At 42.3% G+C, this 21,919-nt stretch overlaps 1 protein-coding gene across 20 annotated transcripts in view; it reads right to left on the bottom strand.

The window, feature by feature from the left end:
* Positions 1-17: 17 nt before the first annotated feature.
* mark3a (MAP/microtubule affinity-regulating kinase 3a) overlaps positions 18-21,919 on the bottom strand; it is a 39,329-nt gene continuing 17,427 nt past the window's right edge. For 4 of the 20 annotated variants that reach the window (XM_023994367.2, XM_023994364.2, XM_023994361.2 and 1 more), the window contains exons 15-18: positions 13,496-13,753; positions 12,709-12,735; positions 1,150-1,194; positions 18-773 (exon numbers count right to left, since the gene is read on the bottom strand). In XM_023994367.2, coding sequence (XP_023850135.1) covers positions 428-773; positions 1,150-1,194; positions 12,709-12,735; positions 13,496-13,753 — 676 coding nt within the window. In that variant the 3' untranslated portion in view covers positions 18-427. Of the gene's footprint in view, positions 1,033-1,149; positions 1,195-2,990; positions 3,071-12,708; positions 12,736-13,495; positions 13,754-21,919 lie in introns of all 20 variants that reach the window. The other 16 variants (XM_023994369.2, XM_070445163.1, XM_023994362.2 and 13 more) reach the window with 9 other exon arrangements.

Raw genomic sequence — 21,919 nt, 5'->3', positions numbered from 1 at the left:
AACTAAAATATACAGAGTCAAGTTGACATTTTTATTGACACTGGTGTTCTTACCTAATGAGCATTTACATAAATTCCACCTAAATTCAAACAATATATAAAACAAACGGAGTATAACAATGTGTCGCTGTCTTGAAAGTAAGATACATTATTTACACTGAAAACAAGGTTAACTTTAATGAAATAAATAAAGACAAAGCTTTGTCCATTTTCACAGCATGACCAACTATATTCAATTTGTTATGATGGTCTAACATGACCAGATTATATACTGTAGCTATTAGTAATTCAGTGATTATTGTATAGGAATGCTTTTGGCATTTTATCATTCAATACATACTGTATTTTGTGGAGAAAAAAAATGGAAACTGCTACTTTAATGATTGTACAGCTTAAATACTTTCTAGACATAGTTCTGCCCTTTTTGTTCATAGCTTTAACTCGTTGGTGACTTTGGATGCAATGTTTTTAAAAGTGATGGATGAGCCTGATATCCTCTTGAATCTCACGCCATTGAGGGAGAGACGGGGCAGCTTGCACACCTCCATCTCCCATTGGACAAGGTTCTCAGCATGTCCATCACCATGGACACAGAGCAGCAGGAAACACTCTTGCTGTTCAAAATCGCAGTTGTTGGCGTTGAGCACCTTGCGTATCTCTTCCATGATGTCGCAAGGCTCCATGGAGCTGGTGGTCCTCATACTCCAAGTGAATCTAAGGGAGCGGGGTTTACTGTCTTTATTTTCCCCTTTCTGATCCCCAGGTACATTGCGACTGATAAGAGGGAGATAAAGAGAAGTTTAATTAACTAAAGCTCTGCGTTTTCCCCTAGGTTTAGTCATTTTCATATCTGTTTATGGCTCGATGTCATGAATAGACAAAATAATGTAAGGTATTGATCAAAGGGGCAATTAGCAAAGCATACAGTAGGTCATGCAGCACACTAGGTGGAGCACAACATTGAACTAAAATAACCACACCTTCATCACATACAGAGACCACTTCCATGGGGAAAAGGTGAGGGAGAAGGACCCTATGGATAGACAGATGGGACTACTGGTTGACTGACAGAATGGAGAACGGAGTGAAGTGATATCAAGCCTGTCGTCACAGGAATATCAGGTTGCGAGAGCAACAACATACACCTCACCTTGAGCCCTCAAATCTCCCGTTTCTCTCAAACTCGGTTGAGACTCTGACAGTTGTAGAGGGAGCAGAGCAAGATTAGGAAAAAGAGAAAAAACACAAATGTGGACTTCCAAAGAGAGTATTTTGTCATTTCAAGGATGACAGAGAACACTGTACTGTGAATATATATTGAGATATATATAACATACAGTGAGCTCCAAAAGTATTGGGACAGTGACGTTGTTTTGGCTCTGTACTCCAGCACTTTGGATTTGAAATGACACAATGACTACTTTAATTTGAAGGTATTTTCATCCATATCAGGTGAACCGTTTAGAAATTACAGCACGTTTTGTACATAGTCCTCCCCACCCCATTATAGGGGACTAAAAGTATTGGAACAAATTCACTTATATGTATATTAAAGTAGTAAATAGTTAAGTAATTGTTCCCAAATTCATAACACACAAAGCTTGACTATAAATTTGTTGGATGCATTTGCTGTTTGTTTTGGTTGTGTTTCAGATGATTTTGGACCCAATAGAAATTCATTGTAAATAATGTATTGTGTGTCATTTTGGAGTCACTTTCATTGTAAATAAGAATATATGTTTTTAAACACTTCTACATTCATGTGGATGCTACCATGAATACCGATAATCCTGCATGAATAATGAGTTAGAAAGTTATAGACTCAAAAAATATCATACTCCCAAGCATTTTTTTGGGGGGGGTGATATTTGTGCGTCTAACTTTCGACTCTCATTATTATTCACAATTAATTTAGGATTATCCGTAATCATGGTAGCATCCACATTAATGTAGAAGTGTTTAGAAACAAGAAAGCCACCACCAAATAACCATAACCTCAATATGGAAGTGTTGACATGAAACCTGTGCAGAATCAATGGAAAAAGAGACTTTGAACTAGTCACACTGATCAGTCTCGCTGGTGTTCAAACTAACAAAAAGTGCTTCAACAGACCACATAGAGCAAGGGGATACAGGAATGGAAATGTGTTGAGTGACGTATGACAGCTTGGATACGTTTGTTGACATGAAGAAATTCACCCAAACAAGACAAAAACAAAACCATACAGTGGAACACACACCCACATGTCTAATACACACATTGTGTATTAGGGTCAGTGCATGCAGACTGGGGCTGTTGTGGGAGCTCTCGTGCAGTCTATTCTCGAGGTTGACAGACAGCAGGACAGGGGTCTTCTAGACATCCTCTAACATGTCCCATGTTTCTTCCCTCTATGTGACACTGGTTATGTTAAGAGGAGAGGGGGTTGGCTTTAAATACAATTAGGCAATCGGTTACAGGGCCATTGTAGGACTGCATACCATGTCCACAGACCCTAATGAGTTTTGTGCTGCAGACATGCAGACTAGCTTTGAAATGAGTCTACAGGAGTGTAGAGAAAGTTTAATTCCTGGAGGGTTTAGTTAGTGGGCAAGATAGAAGCCTCTAGCCAGGGGGATGAGGGACAAGAGCAGTACTGAGACTGGATCTGGGGCTGGGAGTGTCACATACACATTCTAGAGAGAAGGGAATGTGACCATGTAACCATGTTGTATATGAGTTTGTATGTCAGAGTTCTGTGTGGAGAGAACAGAGTTGAGCCTAACTCTTATGGGGACATAAGGGTTGAAATGATCCCTTACTTTAGGTCTCCATCTGCGACTTCCTATAACTTTCTAAATCTTCCGCTCTTGAAAGCGTGTATTTTTTACGGATACATGAAAAGAGAGTAAGAAAAAATGACATGATCACAGGCCGATAATGCCAGGATGACAAGGAGGAAGAGGAAGGTGGAGAAGAGAAGAGGAGAGATGAGTGGACAGAAGACTTACTAAGAGTCTTTGCTCCCTGGGAAGAAGGGATGGCAGGCCCTGATTTGGCCGTCTGCCGTTTGGCCGGGTCAATACTGACCCTGAGGGGAGGAAGAGCAGTGAAAGGTCCAAGGTTAAAGGGCACAGAAAGGTCAGGGAGACATTGGCACACAGCAATACAAAAGTGAGGAGAAGTGTGAAGGGAGGGCAAAGCGCATTGCCTACTACTGAGACAAGAGACTCCCTGCTAAGACTTCCTTCCTTATACTTCAACCAATCGTTTCTAAGATGCTGTTACTCTGTGCAGAAATAAGAATCACTCGACAGAGAAATGAAATGAGTGACAAGGACATGGTGAAGGAAGAAAGATGGAAGGGTTGCAAATGTGATGGAACTTCCTGAGATGTAGAACTCCTGGTCGCCACTAGATCTCAGTGTGCCACTAAAGGCCTTTTCACTGCATTGTTCTTAGCCCCGGGCTATCTTAGCTCCAGACTAAGACTGGCCCTGGGCTATCTTATCCTGTGATCACACAAGCATTTGTTCACTCAGGGCTATTGGGCTAAGCTTCAGCCCTGGGCTAAGGATTCACACTTCTATTCCAAAGCCCTGGGCTAAAGGGGTCTACACAGAATATGCTAACGAAGCCGACGGAGCGTAGCGCAGTGTTGAAATGTTGTTTTGCATCACAAAAGGGGCGGCTCCTTGTTGTGCGCTCTGACATTCGATGTACTCCTGTGCCACATGAAAATTGTAACACGCCGTATCATTCCTTCCGTAGCCGTGGGTGCAGTGCTGTGTGAAGTGCTTGACTTGGAATGAAATAGGTGCCGGTACTCATTTTGGGTACCAGTACGGTTTATATTTAGGTGCAGGAGCTCCACAATACTTTCGAGCTAATATTTTATAAAGAGGAACAGGAGCTCAAGCAGTAGAACATTTTAGGTGCCGGTACTCAGCTCCAGTGAGCTCCTGCACAAGTCAAGCACTGGTTGTGTAGGCAATGAAGCTTGCTTGGTTCCTTGATCTATAGCCTATAGGTCCCTCAAACTAAATTCGACCTCGAAGCCAATTCCACTGCATTTTTCCGTTGTTCCCCTCTAACCAGGGACTGATTTAGACCTGTTACACCAGATGTGTGCAATTAATTATCAGGTAGAACAGAAAACCAGCAAGCTCCGCACCTCGTAGGGTAGGAGTTGAGTACCCTTGCTATAGGCTATGCATCAAAGTAGCCTATATTACATTGATAAGAAAATAATAATAATAATAATAATAATCTCAGTGACTGTAAAAAAAAACATTGTAGCCTTTTTAGAATCCCCCCCAAAATACATTTTGTTTAGATGTAATAACTAGGGACTCCAGACTACTGGTAAAAAAACAGGGGTGTAAAGTACTTAAGTAAAAATACTTTAAAGTACTACAAGCTGTCAGCTTGCTACTACTAGCAAGGGAAGGAGACTCTTCCTTGTTTTCACTAAATAAAAAAGTGAAAAAGATAATACATTGTTATCGCCCCCTTGTGAATATGAGTGGGACCGGCGAGGATATTGTGTTACCAAAAGGTGTCCGCTACTCCAACTCCCACTCCACCCAAATGCACGCAGGTAGATCAACTGAGTGGAGCTTGTGGTAACCTTAACAGACAAACACAACATGCGAACAACAATCTCTCTGCTAAGTAAGACATTTATTAACACATGTCTTCTTGCTTCCAGCCTAGCATTTGATTTCCAACAGTGGTGGTTTGTAAACCTTGCTGTCTGCCTGTCTGACCTCAAAAACAATGTTTCACTCATACAGATCCTATTAAATTACTAGAAGGGCTATATCATAAACCCTCAAAGTTCCATAATGGCACCAAAATGGCAGCCATCTTGGTCAGGGAGAAATCCCAAACCACTTTAATTTACTTAAGCAGGAAAATAAAAGTAAGGCATGTGATGCGTCAGAAATGAATGTAATGGAATAATTATAGTCAATTGAAAATATTGTCATATAATTATAATCTGAGACATTTTCTGTATAAACAGCCTCTAAAACATATGTAAACAGACCATAAATGTCTCAGATTCCATTTTCTTGGAAAGCTGTGAGTGCTATTATATGACAAAATATCAGTACTTGTCCTATCATCAACTGTTTGCGCCAGTGTATGGCTGCGGATTGAATGCATTGTTTGAATGGAATGTTTGCATATTGGCAGTTAATTAGAAACATTTATGGAATAATTATTCTAAAACTGTCTGCCTAGCTAGCTAACACACATACGGTGCAGATAAATTCTTCACATTCATTGTTTTACACAATATCTTATCACAGCACTGGCAAACCCTGGTTGACCAACTCCCTGACCAACATGGCTGACCTTTGGACCATCATAAGAAGGTTCATTCTAGTATTCTAAATACAAATTCTATGGTTTCGCTGTTGAAATGTGATCTTGCCCTGTACAGAGAATGCTGTGCATAGACGAGACAAATTTTTCTGATCCAGGCAAAAATAATGCAACAATATTATTATCATTGACTAATTACATGTCAATAGAAAAGCTATGAAAACAGTCAAAAGTTTGGACACACCTACTCATTCAAGGGTTTTTCTTTATTTGTACTATTTTCTGCATCAAATATAAAATATATTTTGATTTGTTTAACACTTTTTTAGTTATAACATAATTCCATATGTGTTGTTCCATAGTTTTGATGTCTTCACTATTAGTCTACAATGTAGAAAATAGTAAAAATAAAGAAAAACCCTGGAACGAGTAGGTGTGTCCAAACCTTCGACTGGTACTGCATATATACAGTATATGATGGGATGCATTGACATTATGGACAGTATGTGGATAGAATATTTAGTATATCTGTAGAATACGTAGGATAGAATGGTATATACTGTATTCAGCAATGGTTGAATAAGATGCAATTGACTAGAATACAGTATATACAGCGGCTTGCGAAAGTATTCACCCCTTTGGCATTTTTCCTATTTTGTTGCCTTACAACCTGGAATTAAAATAGATTTTTGGGGGGGTTTGTATCATTTGATTTACACAACATGCCTACCACTTTGAAGATGCAAAATATTTTTCATTGTGAAACAAACAAGAAATAAGACAGAAAAAATGAAAACTTGAGCGTGCATAACTATTCACCTCCCCAAAGTCAATACTTTGTAGTAGAGGTTGACCGATTAATCGGGAAAGGCCGATTAATTAGGGCCGATTTCAAGTTTTCATAACAATCCGAAATCGGTAATTTTTGACGCCGATTTTGTTGATTTTTTTACACCTTTATTTAACTAGGCAAGTCAGTTAAGAACACATTCTTATTTTCAATGACGGCCTAGGAACGGTGGGTTAACTGCCTTGTTCAGGGGCAGAATGACGTCAGCTCAGGGATTCAATCTTGCAACCTTACAGTTAACTAGTCCAACGCTCTAACCACCTGCCTCACGAGGAGCCCGCCTGTTACGCGAATGCAGTAAGAAGCCACGGTAAGTTGCTAGCTAGCATTAAACTTATCTTATAAAAAACAATCAATCAATCATAATCACTAGTTATAACTACACATGGTTGATGATATTACTAGTTAATCTAGCGTGTCCTGCGTTGCATATAATCGATGCAGTGCGCATTCGCGAAAAAGGACTGTCGTTGCTCCAACGTGTACCTGTCTCTTATACACATCTAGATGTGTATAAGAGACAGGTCAGAGTATATGCAACAGTTTGGGCAGCCTGGCTCATTGCGAACTAATTTGCCAGAATTTTACATAATTATGACATAACATTGAAGGTTGTGCAATGTAACAGGAATATTTAGACTTATGGATGCCACCCGTTAGATAAAATACGGAACGGTTCCGTATTTCACTGAAAGAATAAACGTTTTGTTTTTGAGATGATAGTTTCCGGATTCGACCATATTAATGACCTAAGGCTCGTATTTCTGTGTGTTATTATGTTATAATTAAGTCTATGATTTGATAGAGCAGTCTGACTGAGCGATGGTAGGCACCAGCAGGCTCGTAAGCATTCATTCAAACAGCACTTTTGTGCGTTTTGCAAGCAGCTCTTCGCAATGCTTCAAGCATTGCGCTGTTTATGACTTCAAGCCTATCAACTCCCGAGATTAGGYTGGTGTAACCGATGTGAAATGGCTAGCTAGTTAGCGGGGTGCGCGCTAATAGCGTTTCAAACGTCACTCGCTCTGAGACTTGGTGTAGTTGTTCCCCTTGCTCTGCATGGGTAACGCTGCTTCGAGGGTGGCTGTTGTCGATGTGTTCCTGGTTCGAGCCCAGGTAGCGGCGAGGAGAGGGATGGAAGCTATACTGTTACACTGGCAGTACTAAAGTTCCTATAAGAACATCCAATAGTATATGAAATATAAATGGTATATAGAGAAATAGTCCTATAATTCGTATAATAACTACAACCTAAAACTTCTTACCTGGGAATATTGAAGACTCATGTTAAAAGGAACCACCAGCTTTCATATGTTCTCATGTTCTGAGCAAGGAACTTAAACGTTAGCTTTCTTACATGGCACATATTGCACTTTTACTTTCTTCTCCAACACTTTGTTTTTGCATTATTTAAACCAAATTGAACATGTCTCATTATTTATTTGAGGCTAAATTGATTTTATTGATGTATTATATTAAGTTAAAATAAGTGTTCATTCAGTATTGTTGTAATTGTCATTATTACAAATACATATATATATATATATATATATATTTTTTTTTAATCGGCCGATTAATCGGTATCGGCTTTTTTTGGGTCCTCCAATAAATCGGTATCGGTATCGGCGTTGAAAAATCATAATCGGTCGACCTCTACTTTGTAGAAGCACCTTTTGGTGCAAGTCCCTTGGGGTATGTCTCTATAAGCTTGGTACATCTAGCCACTGGGATTTTTGCCCATTCTTCAAGGCAAAACTGCTCCAGCTCCATCAAGTTCGATGGGTTCCGCTGGTGTACAGCAATCTTTAAGTCATACCATAGATTCTCAATTGGATTGACTAGGCCAATCCAAGACATTTAAAAGTTTCCCCTTAAACCACTCGAGTATTGCTTTAGCAGTATGCTTTGGGTCATTGTCCTTCTGGAAGGTGAATCTCCGTCCCAGTTTCAAATCTCTGGAAGACTGAAACAGGTTTCCCTCAAGAATGTCCCTGTATTTAGCGGCATCCATCATTCCTTCAATTCTGACCAGTTTCCCAGTCCCTGACGATGAAAAAGATCCCCACAGCATGATGCTGCCACCACCATGCTTCAATGTGGGGATGGTATTCTCAGGGTGATGAGAGGTGTTGGGTTTGCGCCAGACATAGCATTTTCCTTGATGGCCAAAAAGCTCAATTTTAGTCTCATCTGACCAAGGTACCTTCTTCCATATGTTTGGGGAGTCTTCCACATGCCTTTTGACGAACACCAAACGTCTTTGCTTTTTTCTTTCTTTAACTTCTCTAGGATAGGGGGCAGCATTTTCACGTTTGGATGAAAAGCGTGCCCAGAGTAAATTGCCTCCTACTCAGTCCCAGATGCTAATATATGCATATTATTATTAGTATTCGATAGAAAACACTCTATGTTTCTAAAACTGTTTGAATCATGTCTGTGACTCTAACAGAACTTATTTGGCAGGCAAAACCCCGAAGACAAACCATTTATATTATTTGTTTTTGAGGTCACTCTTTTCAATGTGTTTTCATTGGGGATCCAGATTTCTAAGGGACCTTCCTGCAGTTCCTATCGCTTCCACTGGATGTCAACAGTCTTTAGAAATTGGTTGAGGTTTTTCCTTTGAGAAATTAAGAAGTAGCCATGTTCAGAATGAGGCTCCAGTGAAGTGTACTGTTTGTTAGAGGCGCGTGACCAGAAAGCATGCTACACATTGTTTTCCTCCGGTATTGAACACAGATCATCCCGTCTTCATTTTTATCGATTATTTACGTAAAAAAATACCTAAAGTTGTACTACAAAAGTAGTTTGAAATGTTTGGACAAAGCTTACAGGTAACTTTTGAGATATTTTGTAGTCACGTTGTGCAAGTTGGAACCAGTGTTTTTCTGGATCAAACGCGCCAAATAAATGGATGGACATTTTGGATATATATCGACGGAATTAACCGAACAAAAGGACCTATTGGAGTGCCAACAGAAGAAGCTCGTCAAAGGTAAGGCATGAATTATATCTTTATTTCTGTGTTTTGTGTCGTGCCGGGAGGGTTGAAATATGATGGTCTGTGATTGTTAGCTGGGGTGCTATCCTCAGATAATAGCATTGTTTGCTTTCGCCGTAAAGCATTTTTAAAAATCTGACACGTTGGCTGGATTCACAACAAGTGTAGCTTTAATTTGGTATATTGAATGTGTGATTTCATGAAAGTATAATTTTTATAGTAAATTATTTGAATTTGGCGCTCTGCATTTTCACTGGATGTTGGCCAGGTGGGATGCTACCGTCCCACATATCCCAGAGAGGTTAAGCAATGGCTTTTTTCTGACCACTCTTCCGTAAAGCCCAGCTCTGTGGAGTGTACGGCTTAAAGTGGTCCTATGGACAGATACTCCAATCTCGGCTGTGGAGCTTTGTAGCTCCTTCAGGGTTTTCTTTGGTCTCTTTGTTGCTTCTCTGATTAATGCCATCCTTGCCTGGTCCGTGAATTTTGGTGGGAGGCCCTCTCTTGGCAGGTTTGTTGTGGTGCCATATTCTTTCATTTTTTTAAATAATGGATTTAATGGTGCTCAGTGGGATGTTCAAAGTTTCGGATATTTGTTTTATAACCCAACTCTGATCTGTACTTCTCCACAACTTTGTCCCTGACCTGTTTGGAGAGCTCCTTGGTCTTTCATGGTGCCGCTTGTCTGGTGGTGCCCCTTTCTTATTGGTGTTGCAGACTCTGGGGCCTTTCAGAACAGGTGTATATATACTGAGATCATGTGACAATTCGATTGCACACAGGTGGACTTTATTTAACTAATTATGTGACTTCTGAAGGTAATTGGTTGCACCAGATCTTATTTAGGGGCTTCATAGCAAAGGGGGAGAATACATATGCACGCACCACTTTTCATTTATTTATTTTAGAATTTATTTAAACAAATAATTTTTTTAATTTCACTTCACCAATTTGGACTATTTTGTGTATGTCCATTACATGAAATCCAAATAAAAATCTATTTAAATTACAGGTTGTAATGCAACAAAATAGGAAAAACACTAAGGGGGTGAATACTTTTGCAAGGCACTGTACGTATGAAATGATAACACAGTATGTAAACATTATTAAAGTGACCAGTGTTCCATTATTAAAGTGACCAGTGATTCCATGTCTATGTACATAGGGCAGCAGCTACTAAAGTGCAAGGTTGAGTAACCGGGTGGTAGCCGGCTAGTGACAGTGACTAAGTTCAGGGCAAGGTACTGGGTGGACAGTCTGATGGACTTGAGATAGAAGCAGTTTTTCTGTCTCTCTGTCCCAGCTTTAACGCACCTGTACTTACCTCACCTTCTGGATGATAGTGGGGTGAACAGGCCATGGCTCGGGGGGTTGATGGCCTTGATGATTATTTCGTACTTCCTGTGACAGTGGGTGCTGTAGGTGTCCTGGAAGGCAAGCAGTGTGCCCCCAGTGATGCGTTGGGGCAGACCCCACCACCCCCTGGAGAGCCCTGCGGTTGCGGATGGTGCAGTTGCCGCACCAAGCGGTAATACAGCCTTACAGGATGCTCTCAATGGTGCATGTGTAAAAGTTTGTGAGGGTTTTAGGGGCCAAACCGAATTTCTTCAGCCTCCTGAGGTTGAAGAGGCGCTCTTCACCACACTGTCTGTGTGGGTGGACCATTTCAGACTGTTAGTGATGTGTACGTCGACGAACTTGCGGCCCCATCGATGTGGATGTGGGCGTGCTCCCTCTGCTGTCTCCTGAAGCTCCTTCATTTTGTTGACATCATTTCTGGCACCACTCTGCCAGGGCCCTCACCTCCTCCCTGTAGGCTGTCTTGTCATTGTTGGTAATCAGGCCTACTACTGTTGTGTCGTCTGCAAACTTGATGATCGAGGTGGAGGTGTGCATGGCCACGCAGTCATGATTGAACAGGGAGTACAGGAGGGGGTTGAGCACGCAACCTTGTGGGGCCCCTGTGTTGAGGTTCAGCGTAGTGGAAGTGTTGTTTTCTACCTTCACCACCTGGGGGCGGCCTGTCAGGAAGTCCAGGAACCAGTTGCACAGGGTGGGGTTCAGACCCAGGGCCCTGAGCTTAATGCCTCAATCACAGCAATAGCGTCATTGCATAAAATGGTACGCAGCATCATCTGGATACGTGTGCAACAAAAGTTCAACATTCACCTTCTGCTACCATTTCTGTCAAGCCGTCTACGGTAAATCCAACATACGCACCACACAGAACGCACTGCAACTGCCTCTGCAACGCAATACTGCAAGGCAAATGCAGCGTTCCATTGGAAATTAATGTACTTCTGGTGTACCAAAATGCAATGACTGTTTCACACTGGCTATTTTGGCACCGTGTTTCTGGGGATAGCCCCGAAAAGTCATTTCTAACCTGCTCCGGAGCAGGGCCAGCTAGCCCTGGGCTAAGGTTGGTGCTAGTCCACTTTAGAATGTGCAAGTATGAACACTCGCTTGGCCCCGGGCTTAAAATCTCCCTTAGCCCAGGGCTAAGCAGGCTCTTAGCCCTGGGCTAAGGAGCAGTGTAAACACGCCTTGAATCAGACTGAGGAACAGAAGGTTTTCTCTGAAGAGGAGGTATGGTGGGAGAGCTTTGTCTTTACTTTTGTTTTTAACTGCTCCTGAGCTGCCAGACCATCCGCTTGTAAATGTTCAGAAATTGATGTCTCAAGACATAATTCCCTTTGAATTTGTGAATTGCATCTGATCTTGCTATCAGTACACCTTGTTCACAAAAAGCAACCCAATAATTTTTTTCAGAACCCTCTTGGTTCCCTAACAGTGTACATATGACTCCACTAACCAATATTCCACAAACTTAAGTTCCCAAAGCATTATAAACAATAATTATTATCAGAATAATCTATATCAGGGTATTCAACTCTTAGTTGGAGATCCGGAGCCTGCAGGTTCTGTTCTACCTGATAATTAAATTGCACCCACCTGGTGTCCCAGATCTAAAATCAGTACCTGATTAGAGGGGAAGAATGAAAAAAAGCAGTGGAACTGGCTTCGAAGTACAGAGTTGAATTTGAGGGATCTATATCATGCCTCACTACATCACAAAGTCGATCACATTGCGACAAGCCAGCCAAGTTATCACAGGGACCGTCGATCATAACCCATAAATGTACAACAAAATCCAATACTGGACAGAGAATCTGTCTACCTTTCAAACACATATCAGTCTACATAAAACACACAAACTTACCTGGAACAACAGTTCAATACTAACCAATCATTGCTTTGTGAAAAACAAACCAGTCAATAGCAACTACGTAAGCAGCCCCGTCCCCACCGCATGCATTGTAGATTGATTAGTGGCAAGCTTTCTGTTGGCTGTTGATGGATTTTTTTACTGACCGATCAAGAGGGCAACACTGCCCTTATAATATACCCCATCTTTAACTCTAGAAGCCTGAGACCAATCACAAAGGTTCTAAGCAGTGTGTTAGTTTGTCAGTTCCAGCTTATTATTGGTTAAAGAGAGTTTTAGTTGATTAATTGCACACACTGAAGGGAATAAGGGTCCTACCTTTTGGTAAACCTGAATGACATGTTTCTACAACAGAATCAGGAAACACAAAGAAACATGAACATGAGGAAGGACAACTGAAGGAATATGACTGATTGGTTGAAATTAGTGAAGAAAATCACACTCGGCTGTCCCCATAGCAGAACCCTTTGAAGAACCCTTTTAAGTTCCAGGTTTGAACCCTTTTGGTTCCAGGTAGAACCCTTTTGAGTTCAATGTAGAACCCTTTACACAGAGGATTCTATATGGAACTCAATAGAATTCTACCTGGAACCAAAAAGGGTTTTCCTATTCGGACAGCCGAAGAACCCTTTTGGAACCCTTTTTTCTAAGAGTGCAGGGTGGTTGGAATCATCAATGGTGAGAGGGAGAAGGTTCAAAAGACAGATGTTGATTTCTATTCCTAATGTCAGGTTAGTCTTGGGACATCCTTAAATTGTTGTCAGTAGCCTGGCTGCCCGCCTGAGATGTGTTAGTCAGTCTGGACAAAAACTCAAATTGGGTTTTCCCTGCTGGTTTACACCTGAGGTAAATTTAATTATTGGAACAATCTATTGTTAGTAGGACTGTGAACGTTCCACACAATGTGATTCAGGATGCTAAAAGGAACCGTGTTCAAAGGCCACTCAGAAGGATTAAAAACAAACCATATAAGTAAGAATTTCACTGTTAGTCCACACCTGTTGTTTTGATTTGATATACAGTAGCTCGATATAGTCAGAGTATATTTTAGGGACTTGGACTCAGTTGAATTGAGTGGCATGGAGCTGTAGTCTCTGACACCTACCTGCGTGTGAGTTTGGAGGTGAGTTTGGAGAAGAGGTTGCTGGAGCCGCGGCTGCGAGTCTGGGTAAGGCGCGCGTCGTCGTCGGACAGTGTGGGTGAGGCTGGGGGCCCATTGTAGGTGGCCGTGCGGTGCTCCCTCAGCTGGCCGCCGTGGAAGGTGCTGCGGCTCGCTGTGCCTCGTGGGAAACGTAGTCTGTCGGGCGTGGTGGCGCTGGTGATGCTGTGGGTGGACACCACAGGGCCAGGAGACACGGCCACACTACAGGGAGGACGGAGGGAAGAGATGATACAGAGAAGACAGACAAACACCTGGCAGTACATACCAGTTCTATACATAGTATCACCATTATCAGAACCTTACCTTCAAGTCCTAAACTCTAAAATTAAATCTAATCTGTGTTAATCATGTTAATTTAGAATAATCCTAGTAGTTCCCTAAAGTGTTCTATTATTAAAGTGAGTTAAAGTCCTAATATCCAGTTAGAACAAAATAAAGAGAGGTAACATGAACACCTTGGGGAAACTGGCTAGTGGGGAAACATGGAGTGACCGACACAGTTTTGGATAGTCGAGGTAGAGGTGGGTGGTGGAGCCGCCAGTGCCAGACAGGGCCCGGTTTCCTGATAGCGATGGAATTTAGGCTTACGAGTGTTTTAACGATACATCTTTCCTTCAACGGCCGAAGATGTAACATGCGTTTCCCAAAACACCATGCAGAATGAACGGTCGCTAAGTGCATCGTTGGAGCATGTGTCGATACTGATAGGATCGAAAGAAAGGGAGCGCTGCTCTCGGGTCAGCTTTCTCCATTCAAATCTTACCTTAACATTATAATTATTTCACAATACTGACGACGGATATGCTACTAAAGAGATATTACCACCTACGGTTGCAAATATTGAGGCGATGTCACATTGTATAAATGATGGGAGACAGGCGCAGGAATTCGTAATAGGGAGGTTTAATACTCCACTCAAAATATACAACATGCCATGAAAAGGCACGGGGATGAAGCCCAAAACAAACACGTACAAAAACACAGGGATGTAACCCAAACAAAAGAGCAAGGTTAAACCTCTAATAAATACACGGGATGAGACCCGCAATACACTACACGGGGTGAGACCCGTAATAACAAATGCACAACAATACACGAGACCCGTAATAACAAGTGCACAATACACGCAAGCCGAAATAGCAAAGCACAGGTACTCACAGACCAACGGACATGGGAACAATAACCAACAAAACAATGATGAACAGAGGGCACATATATACAATTACTAATCAGGGGGAATGGGAACCAGGTGTGCGTAATGAAACAGTTCAGTGATGCTGAAGGCCATTGTGATGCTGAAGGCCATTGTGACGTAGTCTCCAGAGCTGGTGCACGGAATGAGCAGCAGTATCAGGGGAATCCGTGACAGGCGGCTTATTCTAATGCTAACCCGAAAAATTCACTTATTTCACTGATTTGGCACATCATTGCACACATGTTAGGTTACACACCATGAAATACAGTATATTGAGACAAATTAAAGACAGTAGCTTTTAGACAGTAGCAAAATAAACCACCATTTATTGAACATTAAATGTATTTCAATATGATTGAAATAGCTCTTTAAGCTACTGTAGAGGCCGATTTCAAGTTTTCATAACAATCGGAAATTTAAGCCGATTTCATTATTATTATTTTTTTTACACTTTATTTAATCTTTATTTAACTAGGCAAGTCAGTTAAGAACACATTCTTATTTTCAATGACGGCTTAGGAACGGTGGGTTAACTGCCTCGTTCAGGGGCAGAACGACAGATTTTTACCTTGTCAGCTCAGGGGATTCAATCTTGCAACCTTACAGTTAACTAGTCCAACGCTCTAACCACCTGATTACATTGCACTCCACAAGGAGCCTGCCTGTTACGTGAATGCAGTAGAAGCCAAGGTAAGTTGCTAGCTAGCATTAAACTTATCTTATAAAAAACAATCAATCAATCATAATCACTAGTTAACTACACATGGTTGATGATATTACTAGTTTATCTAGTGTGAGGATCTGTGTTTATTGCGCTATAACCCAATACTACATCACGTGATTGAATATTAGCAACTGTTGGCCTGGGCGCCTGGGTGTCTGGTTACTGGATTTCTGACCCTAATAGTTGTATTTCTTATGTTAATGTGCTGTGCTGCATGTATTATCCCCTGTTTGAAGAAATATTTTACAGATGTTGCGCACGCTGCGGTTATGATGCCATTGCTTGCTCCCAGGGGGGATGCTGAGACTGCCTTGGCAGAGGACGATCCATGGTTTGCTATAAAAAAAATAAAAAAATAAATGTCTTCTTATTTTTAGTTTAATTTATTGCTTTATGTTTCACAATATATCCTTGTAATCTTTTACCCTGCATGTTGTCCTACCTTATGTCAAGGTTTACATTTCCTGGGTGGGAGGTAGCCAAACTAGTACCTGTTAGGTGTAGCAGGGTGGACTAGATGGTTTTTATTCTTTATACAATAAAGGTGTGTTTCTTTTAATCGTTGTATTGAGTGTGACACCCTAAAAAGGTGTCAAAAGGGGGAGTAGACATGCAGCTTAGCGTATATCATTTGTTGATTGGTGTTATTGTTGATTTAAAAAAAAAAAAAAAAAAAAGAAAAAATACGTTTTACTATTTTCATGAAATACTATTAACATATTACTATACTGTGACCGCTGAAGTAAAGGATAATGAGTGACACCCTAGGGGTGTCAAAAGGGGGACTCCTAAAAATCCCTATGTTATCTAATATGTTACTAGGGTACTGAGAACGTGTTCTGAATGGTCATTAAAGGTTTAAAGTTCCTGGGTTTATCAACAACCTGGTATGTATGTATCGATCATTGAATTTGATGGTTTCTGTTTTAATTTACACCCCTTAGGGGTGTAAAAAGGGGGAATTGTGAGGATCTGTGTTTATTGTGCTATAACCCAATACTACATCACGTGACTGAATATTAGCAACTGTTGGCCTGGGCGCTTGGGTGTCTGTGTGTGTGTGCTGGAAGTAACATTTTGCCCCAGATAAGTGTGCTGAGAAGCTGTGGTTAACCTTGAGCGAGAACAGTATGCTTTCTATGCAGGTGCAAATAGCTCAAACAATGTTACAGAACTGTCTGGCCCCAGTCTCTAGGATGTGGGAGCGCAATCTACACAGCAACAGCGCCGGACACCAAGGAGCGCCAAGAGGCTGGGACCAGCCTGAGCACCGGCGATAGGCTGAGCAAGTTTAAACCACGCTCAGCCTATACTGTGATAGGCCAACAGACGGGTTGGAACTACGTCTATCACAGTATAAGAACAGCTACTTACATCCTGCCAGTTTTCTGTTCTACCCTGCGAGGTGTTACAGTGAACCCGTATATACGAAAATTACATTTACCATTTATCGCTTGAGTTTAATAAAAATACTTAAAGTATATTCGGTGACTCTGAATCACATTTTGTCCTGATACCAGATTTGAATTGACGCAAATCCCTTATACTAGCGTGTCCTGCGTTGCATATAATCGATGCGGTGCGTATCGTTGCTCCAATGTGTACCTAACCATAAACATCAATGCCTTTCTTAAAATCAATACACAGAAGTATATATTTTTAAACCTGCATATTTAGCTAAAAGAAATCCAGGTTAGCAGGCAATATTAACCAGGTGAAATTGTGTCACTTCTCTTGCGTTCATTGCACGCAGAGTCAGTGTATATGCAACAGTTTGGGCCGCCTAATTTGCCAGAATTTTACGTAATTATGACATAACATTGAAGGTTGTGAAATGTAACAGGAATATTTAGACTTATGGATGCCACCCGTTAGATAAAATACGGAACGGTTCCGTATTTCACTGAAAGAATAACAATTGTTTTTCGAGATGATAGTTTCCGGATTCGATCATGTTAATGACCTAAGACTCGTATTTCTGTGTGTTATTGTGTTAACTAAGTCTATGATGATAACTAAGTCTGACTGAGCGGTGGTAGGCAGCAGCATGCTCGTAAGCATTCATTCAAACAGCACTTTCCTGCGTTTTGCCAGAAGCTCTTCGCTGTGCTTCAAGCCTATCAACTCCCGAGATTAGGCTGGTGTAACCGATGTGAAATGGCTAGCTAGTTAGCGGGTGCGCGCTAATAGCGTTTCAAATGTCACTCGCTCTTGAGACTTGGAGTAGTTCTTCCCCTTGCTCTGCATGGGTAACGCTGCTTCGAGGGTGGCTGTTGTCGTTGTGTTCCTGGTTCGAGCCCAGATAGGAGCGAGGAGAGGGATGGAAGCTATACTGTTACACTGGCAATACTAAAGTGCCTATAAGAACATCCAATAGTCAAAGGTTAATGAAATACAAATGGTATAGAGAGAAATATCCTATAATTCGTATAATAACTACAACCTAAAACTTCTTACCTGGGAATATTGAAGACTCATGTAAAAAGGAACCACCAGCTTTCATATGTTCTCATGTTCTGAGCAAGGAACTTAAACGTTAGCTTTCTTACATGGCACATATTGCACTTTTACTTTCTTCTCCAACACTTTGTTTTTGCATTATTTAAACCAAATTGAACATGTTTCATTATTTATTTGAGGCTAAATTGATTTTATTGATGTATTATATTAAGTTAAAATAAGTTGTCACGCCCTGACCAGAGTTTGTTTTGTATGTTTTATGTTTTGGTTGGTCAGGGTGTGATCTGTGTGGGCATTCTATGTTGTTTCTCTGGTTTGTCTATTTCTGTGTTTGGCCTGATATGGTTCTCAACAGAGACAGGTGTTTTGCGTTGTCTCTGATTGGGAACCATATTTAGGTAGCCTGTTTTGTATTGTGGGTTGTGGGTTATTGTCTATGTCTATGTGTAAGTTGCCTGTGCCTGCACTTGTTTATTATATAGCGTCACGTTTGTTTGTTGTTGTTTTGTAAGTTTGTTTAACTTCTTGCAACTATAGGGGGTGCTGTTCCGCATTAGCATATTTGTGTCTCCAAATTAAACTGCCTCGTGCTAAATTCTTGATCGTACAATATGCATATTATTGTTATTATTGGATAGAAAACACCTTCTAGTTTCTATAGAAGTGGAATTTTGTCTCTGAGTGGTACAGAACAATTCTCACAGCACTTTTCATGACAGGGTTCAGATTTCAGAAATTTTTACCTCTGATCTGGGGTCTGTTTTTAAGGCGACAGTGAATGCTATGAAGAAACCGACACTGCCTACGTCTTCCTCTGGGTGTCTGTACGTCATCACGTTTTCAATGAAATCGATGGGACATTCACAGCCATTATAAAAGACCAAAATGTACAGAGACCCCCCTTTCTCATCGTGCGCCTGAAGCGTGAAGGACATCGGACCTGCCTCGTTCAAATCGTTTTCTAACCAGCAATATTTCTCCGGTCATGTTTTCAGTCGTTATAGTTGTTTAAAACATCATAATGTAGTTAATTTGAACCGTTTTATAGCAATTTATATCCGTTTAGTGCGATTTTGAGGAATTTCTTTGTTGTGCACTCTGAAAGTTTGGACACGTTTTAGGGTGTCGGTCGTTGGTGGTGGACATTTCGAAGGACAGAGGACATCTATCGACCAAAAGACGTTTATAACATAGAAAGGATACATTGCCCAAGAATTGATGGAAGAACAGCTCAAAGTAAGCAATATTAATATGATAAATCGTGTTTCTGTCGAAATATTTTAAACGCATATTTCGCCATTTTGTTTGGTATAGCTTCACTTGGCCAACCCTGTATTGAAAAGTAAGGATAATTTTAAAAATGTAAATCAGCGGTTGCATTAAGAACTAATTTGTCTTTCGATTGCTGTCAACCCTGTATTTTTTAGTCAAGTATATGATTAGCTTTCAATTAAACTAGATCACTCTGATAGATGACGTCAGACATATTGAGGCTTGATTTCCTAGTATTTTTATTGTGTAACCACGGTTTTTATGGCTAAATATGCACCTTTTCGAACAAACTGTATATGTATATTGTAAAATGATGTTACAGGAGTGTCATCGGAAGAATTCTGAGAAGGTTAGTGAAAAAATTAATATATTTTGGCGGTGATTACGTTATAGCGCTCTTTGGCTGGAATCGATGCTCTGGTAACGTTTGCACATGTGGTATGCTAACTTATCGATTTATTGTGTTTTCGCTGAAAAACGCTTAGAAAATCTGAAATATGGTCTGAAATCACAAGAACTGGGTCTTTCCATTGCTATGCTTTGTCTATTTTTATGAAATGTTTTATGATGAGTAAATTGGTCATACACGTTGCTCTATCTAGTAATTCTAGTCGATTTGTGATGGTGGGTGCAATTGTAAACTGTGATTTCTACCTGAAATATGCACTTTTTTCTAACAAAAACTATCCTATACCATGAATATGTTATCAGACTGTCATCTGAAGAGGTTTTTTCTTGGTTAGTGGATATCAATATCTTAGTTGAGCCGAATTGTGATAGCACCTGAAGGAGTAAGAAACTGATGGAGTTAGAATAGTGGTGTATTTTGCTAACGTGTTTAGCTAATAGATTTACATATTTTGTCTTCCCTGTAAAACATTTTAAAAATCTGAAATGGTGGCTTTATTCACAAGATCTGTATCTTTCATCTGGTGTCTTGGACTTGTGATTTAATGATATTTTAGATGCTACTATCTACTTGTGAAGCTATGCTAGGTATGCTAATCAGTGTGTGGGGGGGGTGGGGGTGCTCCCGGACCCGGGGTAGAGGCTCGTTAGAGGTTTAGTGTTCTTCATTTTCGTCTTCATTAAATATTGAAGAATGTATTCATTTCATGCTGCGCCTTGGTCCTCCTCTCTTCAACGTTACGACGATCGTGACAGAATAACCCACCATCAAAGGACCAAGCAGCGTGAAAGAGAGGAACAGCGCTTTGTGGAACAATGGACTTGGGAGGAGATATTAGACGGAAAAGGACCCGGGGTACAGCCGGGTGAATATTGCCGCCCCAAGGCAGAGCTGGAGGCAGTGAAAGCCGAGAGGCGGCGTTATGAGGAGGCTGCACGAAAGCGCGGCTGGAAACCCGAGAGGCAGCCCCAACAATTTGGGGGGGGGGGGGCACACAGGGAGTGTAGCTGGGTCAAGTAGGAGACTTGAGCCAGCTCCCCGTGCTTACCGTGAGGAGCCGAGGATGGAACCGGAGCCAGTCGGGGTGGAGTTGGAGGTGAGCAGGGTGAGTGAAGCAGAGACTGTGAAGGATTTAATGGGGAAATTGGAGGAGAGAGAAATTAGGGATTTGCTGGTTTGGTGCATGAGGCACGACATCCGCCCGACGGAGCGTGTCGGGGATTTGATGTCACCTGAGTCAGCTCTCCATACTCGTCCTGARGTGCGTSYTAGCCGTCTGGTGAAGACTGTGCCAGCCCCACGCACCAGGCCTCCTGTGCGCCTCCCTAGCCCTGCACGTCCTGTGCCAGCTCAGCGCACCAGCTCTCCTGTGGCAGCCCCACGCACCAGCTCTCTGGTGCCGGCGCCACGTACCAGGCCTCCAGATCCAGCACCCCGCACTCGCCTTGAGGTGCGTGTCATCAGCCCAGTACCAACAGTGCCAACACCACGCACCAGGCTTCCTGTGCGTCTCCAGAGCCCTGTACGCCCTGATTCTCCTCCCCGCACTCGCCCGGAGGTGCGTGTCCCCAGCCCGGTACCACCAGTTCCGGCACCACGCACCAGGCTTACAGTGCGCCTCCACAGCCCAGTACATCCTGTTCCTTCTCCCCGCACTAGCCTTGAGGTGCGTGTCCCCAGTCCGGTACCACCAGTTCCGGCACCACGCACCAGGCCTACAGTGCGCCTCGGCAAGCCTGAGCCGCCCGCTGTCCTGAGACCGCCCGTCAGTCAGAGCCGCCAAGCAGAGCCGCCCGCCAGTCAGGAGCCGCCAGAGCCGCCCGCCAGTCAGGAGCCGCCAGAGCGCCCGCCAGTCAGGAGCCGCCAGAGCCGCCCGCCAGTCCAGGAGGCCGCACAGAGCCGCCCGCCAGTCATGAGCTACCCCTCAGTCATGAGCTACCCCTCAGTCATGAGCTACCCCTCAGTCATGAGCTACTCCTCAGTCATGAGCTGCCCCTCAGTCCGGAGCTGCCCCTCAGTCCGGAGCTGCCCCTCAGTCCGGAGCTGCCCCTCAGTGGAGTGGGGTCATTTAGGAGGGTCACCATTCCTAGGAGGCCACGGAAGAGGGGATTGACTATGGTGGAGTGGGGGCCACGTCCAGCGCCAGAGCCGCCACCGCGGATAGATGCCCACCCAGACCCTCCCCTATAGGTTCAGGTTTTGCGGCCGGAGTCCGCACCTTGGGGGAGGGGTACTGTCACGGCCTGACCAGAGTTTGCTTTGTATGTTTTATGTTTTGATTGGTCAGTTGTGATCTGTGTGGGCATT

This window comes from Salvelinus sp. IW2-2015, linkage group LG9, assembly GCF_002910315.2.
Source record: "Salvelinus sp. IW2-2015 linkage group LG9, ASM291031v2, whole genome shotgun sequence".
In the NCBI taxonomy this organism is placed as follows: Eukaryota; Metazoa; Chordata; class Actinopteri; order Salmoniformes; family Salmonidae; genus Salvelinus; species Salvelinus sp. IW2-2015.
The sequence above is the reverse complement of the archived record's forward strand: the minus strand, read 5'-3'. Positions and strand labels throughout refer to the sequence as shown.